Genomic DNA, 8,085 nt, shown 5'->3' with positions numbered 1-8,085 from the left:
AAAATAGGAGGCCCTGCCCAGTGCAGGCACTGGACTAGAGGTCAAATAGACCCAATACTGTCTCCATCAATTCATTTAGACTCTCTAGATTTCTTTTACTCGCTGCTAGCGTTCGAAGTACTTGGCTGTGGAACTGTAACCAATTTATATGGTCAGCCCTCCCCGGAAGTCTTCCGTAGGGGTTCACTCAAGTACATAGTGTGACGCATCTCCACAAGTGCAACGATCATCTCCTTGTCCAAATTTTGGCTTGAAATGGAGAAACGGCCTGTGTCCTATGAGAAATGAATTACAACTTTTCGGAGTTAGGCCAACTTTAAGCACGAAGGCGTAGGTCGACCTACCTACTGTACTTAGGTTCCAGCGCTCTTGCCAGTATGCCATTGATCTTTCCAGTAGGATACGTTTTATGTAACTAACAGGTGGTTCTACCGTCTCCGTTAAAAATGGACCCCTAGCCGCCTCCTTGGCCAGTTGATCGGCACGTTCGTTGCTTGGGATCCCGATGTGGCCTCGAACCCATTTCAGGTCAACTTGTCGTAAGTGCCTCGCCCTCAGTACCCTACCTCTAATCTCCAGTGTCAATCGTCCTCGATGGTATCCGTCGCTTAAAGCTTGAAGCGACGACTGGATATTAAAGTAAACCGTGACTGGCTCGGACCCTGATGGTCTTGGATCCACCGGGACACCCCGAGAGGGCCACCAGTTTTGCCTGGAACACGGACGCTTCCTTGTTCAGTCTGACTGACAAACTGTACACTAACGCCCCTGTCAAGGTATACACAGTATGCGGCGCTTACTTGACTACCGTCTTTAGAGCCATTGGTGTAGATCTCAACACTGTTATATGTCAGTTCACCAACATCCCAGTCGAGTTTAACCCTTTGGTTGAGTGGATGCTAAAAATGTATGACTGATACGACAGCTTAACAATTGGGTACATCTGCGTACAGTGTTTTGCCTCGATGCCTTCCACTGTTGGCTCACTACCAACGGTAATGGCAGTAAACCAGCCAGGACCAGTGCTGCGTCAATGGACACAGTTCTAGATGCACGAGTAACCCGCAGGGCTGCAGGCCTCTGGATCGTAAACAATGTTCTACTTTGCTTGACGTTGACAGAGTACGCTTCAGGCATAGCAGATCATGTACTCCAGACCCATCTTGTAAATGGTACGAATTCTTTCACCGCGAATGCCGTAGTTCTGCCTTGTCTGGATAGTTCTGTCGCAAACGTTCCTCAAGTAAGGTGTCCAACTTAGAGTCTGATCTATGGTAACACCAAGGTACTTTATTTCGTTTACCCTTCAGTGGGGCTTATCCTGAAACCAGTAAATTGGCTGACGTGCCAAAACTCCAGGGCCTCCGATTTTTCGAAGTTGAAGGACAGCTTGTGTGATTTTCCCCAGCGAACAAGCCGTTCTATGGCTTCGTTGCCTCGACTCTCCATGTCGCCTCTGTTTTTGCCTGCAACTACTAATAATAGGTCATCTGCGTAAGCATGCAGTTGGACATCATCTGGACATCATCTGGTATGACGAGTCTCAATGCTGTGTCGGCAAAGACGTTCGAAAGGAAGGGTCCTATGCATGACCCTTGGGGACAACCCCTCTTCACTTCGCGGTTGCTCAGGAAACTCCTGACAAGCGAAAAGAAGGTGGAGGGCAGTTCTGCTCTCTGCAACTCACCCACAAGGGATGACCACCTGACGTTGTCGAAAGCCTCTACAACTTCCATCGAGATGAGAGACGTTTCCTGCTGGTGGTTCTGATGAACCCGTCTCACCACCTGGTGTACTGCTCTTCAGAACGTCGTGTTTGGGCGATACCCATATTGTTGTGGGTGTAGTAGTCCTCGCTGCTTTAGATGGTAATAGACTCGGTCTGACAAGATTTTGTCTAATACTTTCCCCAGGATAGGCAATGGCTCATCGGTTTGTACGACTTTGGTTTGTCCTTCGGACGCCCGTTCTTATGTATTAACACAACATGCGAATTTGTACAGTTTCTTATGCACTGGTGAATTTGTACAGTTTTACACGCAAAGATATCAGGAATTATATCCAGGGGATCGAAAAATCCGGAAAAATTTCTGCCGTCCGATAAGGCAGCATATTTGATAAACCGGCACCACGTCGGTCCCGACGATGCCGGATTACGGAATTTTACAGTATTTCTATAAGACATCGTAATTTGCTGTACCTGTTGGGTCATGACTTAACATGGTTCATGACCCAGGTTCTGTAAGTCGTTTGTTTGCCACGAGAATGTGGCATTATACATGGCTGTTTCTATTTAAATTCGGAATCTTGCCATTTATAATCCAAAAAGCCATTCTGTACTTTACCCGACTGTGCCTCGCGGTGTCGGGAAAGAAATAAAGATTATTTAAGAAGAAGAAGACATCGTAATTCTTATATTTTAATAAGTTAAAAACATTTGTCCTACCAATTCTAAAATTAAACGTTAAAAAATACATTCTTTTAAATTCAAATGTTACAAAAATTAAATCTCGAAACAATTTTCACGCTACGGAAATTCTCTGATATTAAATATAAAAGAACGAGTTTTATTTTAGATAATAAAAAGAATAATTTTATTGTATTTTAAAAAGTTTTAAAATATGCCTTTATTGGTCATGTTTTTCAAGATGGCGGGAGTAGAGCCACCCTCCAATATACATCACTACAGTGCATTCATATATATATATATATATACATACACACACCGTGATAGAATTTTACAATTGATTATTTTTATCAGGTTTCAGAGTGGGGAGGATGGTGGACATGGAGCCACCCCTATGACAATAATAAAATGCATTGTCATCTGACTTTGATATGTCTGGAAAATTTCAACATTCTATCTTGATATTTAAAAGGTGCTAATTACGTAGATTCGAGAGGTTTACATTCAGAATTATAATAAATTAATTATTTTTTATAATTTTGATCAAATAAAAGAAAATTAGACAATTAATATATATATATATAATTTTAAAAAAATAATAATAAGTAACAATTTCTGCAAACGAAATTAATTACAGTATTTCCACTCGATTAAGTTTGATATAATCACTTTGAAAGTAAGAAACCAGTCCGGCACTCTATTAAAAAAAATGAAATATATTATTTTTATATAATAAAAACAAGACTTTTGTGTAAGTTTTAATAAGAATTAATAAATTTTAATAACAGTTAAGATTTAAATTTATAAATTATTTTAAATGAAATTAATTTATTAGCGTTACCTCGAGTATAATTGCAATTGCACAGATAAAAGCAATTATCTTCAATTTAGATTTTAAAGTTTCTGCTGAGTCTCTCGTTAGCTGTTTCAACATAAAAGAATGTTAGTTATTTAGATAAATAACTCCCACGTAAAAATTCAATTAACATTTTTTAAAGTTTTATTTCGATTTACGCTCCGTTGCAGCATTTAGCGAAAAGATTTCACGAAAGAAAATATGCATTTCTAAACTAAGATGAATGCAATTATTCTCACAAAGATTTCACGCATCGACATAGATTTTACGGTTGACAATTAAAAGTTCATGAATTTGCCAACGTCGTACAATAACAAAATAAAAGTTTTCGCGATTTAGTCAAAACTTTTCACGAAACAAACGGTACTATCTAGAAAGATTTAAAGAAAAATTTTCAATAAATCTAAGATAAACTATTATCGCGGTTTCAATAATATTACTTCTGATTTAAGTTCGATTGTTTCACTTCCTGTGACATCTCAGATATTAAGGATACTGGAATCTCGAGATCCCAGTAGAAAAATCTTAATAGCTGAGAAACCCTTTATCCAACAGAAGAACCCTCGGATCCCCGAGGTGTTTTTAACCATATAAATTTTCTGAGAAATTTTTATTCCGGGAAATCTCGCAAATTCGTTATAGTTTAGTTTTTCTTTGTTTTGTGTTAAGACGAGGAAATTTTGCTCATAGAAAGTATAATTAACTCATTGCCGTCCCCAACTCATCTTTGATGACTAGTTGAAGAGCTTGATGCCGTTATTAAAGTAGCCAAAACAGAAAAATCAAGAAACACTGGACATTCAAAAGAAGTATTGCAAAGCATCTCGTAAAGGAACTAGATATCTTCGAGGTTACGGGTGAAAAATCCATTCTGTTTAATATTGCGTGCTTCGTGAACAGTTTTGAATAAATCGCATAAACTTTTCTTATGTTATTGCATGACGTTTGTTAATTTGTGAACTTTTAATCACCAATCCTGAAATCTTTATGAGAATAATTGCAAAGATATCTGTTTTGAAGTGCACATTTTCTTATGTGAAATCTTTTCGCTAAATGCTGCAACAGAGTGTAAAATAACTTATTAATATAATGTAAATATATAGGGTTGTCCATTTTAATCATTTCACTGAAATAACCCGAAAAGTATGCATCCTACGGAAAAAAATCATTGAGCAAAAAATATTGAGTTCAATCAAGAGGGCCCTAAGATGGAGCTATCGGTTTCCTCACAGATGGTACTACAGTCGATAAAAAACAGGGTGTTTCATTTTCTTAAATGGGAATCCACGGTTTTTTATTGGATATTATGGTTCTACGAGGGGAGTCTGATATTAAAGGTACAGGTCAAAATTATACTGACGTTTATAATTAAAGAAAATATATAATTTATTCCACAAAAACTGCATACTTTTGTTTATTTCTCGACATAATCGCCGTAAACGTTGAAACATTTATCCCAGCGCGACAGTAATTTGAACATCCTTTCACGATACTGATGCTTGTCAAGTTGCTTGAAGTAGTCCAGAACGATGTTTTCCAATTCCTCCTGACCCGCAAAGCGTTTCCCCGCCAAAAATTTCTGTAACGGTTCGGATAAATGAAAATCCGACGGAGGGCTAAATTTGGACTATACGGACGATATTGCAAGATCTCTCAATTCCGCTGTGCTAACCATAGTTTGGTTTGATTTGACGTGTGGAGTATAGTCCAGATTTAGCCCCCTCGGATTTTCATTTATCCGATCTTTTAAAGAAATTTTTGGCGGGGAAACGCTTTGCGGGACAGGAGGAATTGGAAAACACCGTTCTGGACTACTTCAAGTAACTTGACAAGCAACAGTATCGTGAAAGGATGTTCAAACTAGTGTCGCGCTGGGATAAACGTCTCAACGTTTACTGCGATTATGTCGAGAAATAAAGAAAAGTACGTAGTTTTTGTGGAATGAATTAAATATTTTCTTTAATTATAAATGTCAGTATAATTTTGACCTGTACCTTTAATATCGGACTCCCAACGTATATCAAAAACAGACTTTTATCTAAACGATTTTTTCGAAAGATGCTCCAAAGTTATGAGCATTTAAAGTTTTACGTGGCCGCCACACGGTACACCCGTTAATTCTACGGATATCAGTGTAATTTAATGAAAAAAAAATAAAAATGCTAACATTCATTAAGAAAATATTATTTAGTGAATTCATTCGTTTTCTTCAAATAATAAACTGATTAAAAAAAAAAAAAAAACTAGTGCACAAGCATGTTAAAAGCATCTAGCTTGGGATAAAGGAAAGACGTTGATTTTCATCCCATCAAATAATAATAGTTCCTAATGATCCTAAGATAATTTTTTCTCCTTTCTTCAGTGAACTTCACAGATATCCCAAGATTCATTTGTATACCATGTGAAAGCCGCGTAAAACTTTAAACGTTTTTTATTTGGTGCATCTTTCAAACAAATGTTTTAGATAAAAGTTTCTTTTTAATGCAGAATGATCCAAAAAGAAATATGGCAACAATTTTAAAAAAGTGAAACTGACCCCGTTTTCACCGATTGTAGTGGTTTTCTTCGTGTTAGGAACCAGTTTCCCATAGAAAGTATTTCCGGAAGACATTCCCCTCGGCAGATCGCCCATTATCACGTTGCTGTATACAAAAAAGAAAAGAAAGAAAGCAAACCGATTGTAGTACCTTGTAGTCTATGAGGAAACCTATAGTCTCAATCTTGTGGCCCTCTTGAACTGCAACATTTCTGATTTAATGAATTTTTTCGTGTAATGCATATTTTTCGAGTAATTTCAGTGAATTGATTAAAATTGGCAACCTATATACATATATTTTGATTTAATGTTATTTTGAGTCTGTTTTTCCGAAATTACACCTTTCTGTATTATAAAATCTAGTATGTTAGTCTGCGTTACAAATAATAATAATATGCACCAAATTTTTAAATTAAAATGCATTATAATTATTTTACTAATATAAAAAAAAAGTGTTTATTAACCCTTAACCCCTTGATCTTTAACTACCATAATTTAATAGCACCAGTCTACCCTATATGCAAGTTACCATACCATATTTTGTTTTTTAATCATTGATGTTAAACGAAATAGAAGACAACACACACATTCCACACAATTTTTTTCTTTTTTGACTTTTTGGGTTCAGGATTCTCAAAATATGGAAATTTGTAAAAAATTCGGAAGATCAAATTTGACACGATTTCAATATTTTCTTTTGTTATGTGTACATAACAGCCGGGAAAATAAAATGCAATTCAACTTACGTATCGATAGGAGCCTGCTTTAAGTATTCTTGTTGAAAAATATTATCTGTCAACATAAAAGTAAAATATTTTAAAAATTCGTATTTATGTCATATTTAAAAATAAATTTTTTTCAACCAACACTTCCTTGAGCTCCATTTCTGTAATAATACCGACCGTTATATTTCTGAAAAAGTAAAATAAATTATTTTTATTTAAAATAGCGCAATAATAATTCTTCAAGAACATTCTAAATAATTTTTCTTGCTTTTAGAATACTTACGTAAGCATACATATGACCTTTAGAATCTCCGAACTTAAGACGAAAAAAATATATATTATTATATTTGATTAATCGAATTTACATAAAAAACAGTTTTTCCTTACCCTCGAATATTTGTTGCCCGAATTAAGCTGATACTAAATACAAAAAATAACTGAGTTAAGTACAGAATTACTATTTTATAAAGTATTTTAAATATAAAAACTTCAAAATTTAACCCACTTTTCGATACGAAGGTCTAAAAAACGACGATGATCTTATCTAGAATAAAAAGTTTATTGAGATTTATTTATTTTATGAATTCAAAAAGCTATTTATACTTACACCAGAAAATGTACGGGGTTTAGAAGCCTTTCTCTTTACTCTTGTCTAAAATAGACATTAAAATATTTAAGGCTTATAGTAATAAAGATGTAAAAAAAGAAAAAAGTACAGTACTGTACATACTTGCATTTTTTTCAATAAATCGTTTAAAGTAGACTTATTTCTCTACGAAAAAATATAAACATTAAGTTATATTTTTTAAATATAAAAAATAATACGCTTTAAAAAAAATTAATATAAATATTTGTGTTACTTTTTCCATTGCCACGGCATTATCGTTGTCAATAGCTGGTATCTGTAAAATATATCAGTATATATAATCCATTGCAGAAAACGTTTTATTATTATAAAATACTTATTTTAAAACAAATGAGATTTTCAAATTTACGTCAATAGATTTTTGTTTCTAAGTATCTTATATCGATTAGTATATCAATTTTTTGTATTTATGACTGAATACACTTATCCAAGTATATGGTGATTGTAATTAAGGAGTAGGTCTGGTGTTCTCTGTAGAAACAAACTATTAATGTTGAACAAACCTACCCAAACTTGGTATACCTACCGAGTTAAGTATTCGGTTCCTGCAAACAAATTTTATTTCAAAATTCATCTAGGGAAAAATTTGGTACTGTTGTCCTCTTAGTGTGCATCTATGAGCATCTTATGTTTTCTGACGAATTTCGGGAATTAAGAAACAAAGTACAATAATTTTGTTTCAATTACAGATGTGAAATGTGAAATTGATTACATCAAAGTCTACCTCCATGCTCTAAAAGCTGCATTCAATGTACAACACGCGGAATGCAACTGACCCCGTGCAATTGTCTTTTAAAACGGCTAGGTTTGCAATATTTCCTTAATAAACGAGCCTCTTTAAGTAGTCCTATAGCCAAAAGTCACGGGGGGCTAGCGATCCGTGACGTTGGAAATGATCGTCTGATCATTCTCTGG

At 35.0% G+C, this 8,085-nt stretch overlaps 1 protein-coding gene and 1 long non-coding RNA gene across 2 annotated transcripts in view; both read right to left on the bottom strand.

The window, feature by feature from the left end:
• Positions 1–2,592: 2,592 nt before the first annotated feature.
• On the bottom strand, positions 2,593–6,584 carry LOC136985296 (uncharacterized). Its single transcript, XR_010882321.1, has 3 exons — positions 6,546–6,584; positions 3,249–3,329; positions 2,593–3,104 (listed from the first exon to the last, which is right to left on the bottom strand). It is a non-coding gene; the product is annotated as an uncharacterized lncRNA (long non-coding RNA).
• Positions 6,585–6,657: 73 nt separating this feature from the next.
• LOC136985287 (uncharacterized) overlaps positions 6,658–8,085 on the bottom strand; it is a 36,087-nt gene continuing 34,659 nt past the window's right edge. Inside the window, exons 8-14 of the mRNA XM_067282533.1 lie at positions 7,385–7,426; positions 7,255–7,296; positions 7,132–7,176; positions 7,030–7,068; positions 6,912–6,944; positions 6,808–6,840; positions 6,658–6,711 (exon numbers count right to left, since the gene is read on the bottom strand). Of these exons, the coding sequence (XP_067138634.1) occupies positions 6,658–6,711; positions 6,808–6,840; positions 6,912–6,944; positions 7,030–7,068; positions 7,132–7,176; positions 7,255–7,296; positions 7,385–7,426 (288 nt within the window). The remainder of the gene's footprint in view (positions 6,712–6,807; positions 6,841–6,911; positions 6,945–7,029; positions 7,069–7,131; positions 7,177–7,254; positions 7,297–7,384; positions 7,427–8,085) is intronic.

The sequence above is a fragment of the Centruroides vittatus genome, unplaced genomic scaffold (genome assembly GCF_030686945.1).
Source record: "Centruroides vittatus isolate TY-2023 unplaced genomic scaffold, ASM3068694v2 contig_958, whole genome shotgun sequence".
Classification (NCBI taxonomy): Eukaryota; Metazoa; Arthropoda; class Arachnida; order Scorpiones; family Buthidae; genus Centruroides; species Centruroides vittatus.
Note: the sequence above shows the minus strand (reverse complement) of the source record. Positions and strands in the feature narration are given on the sequence as shown.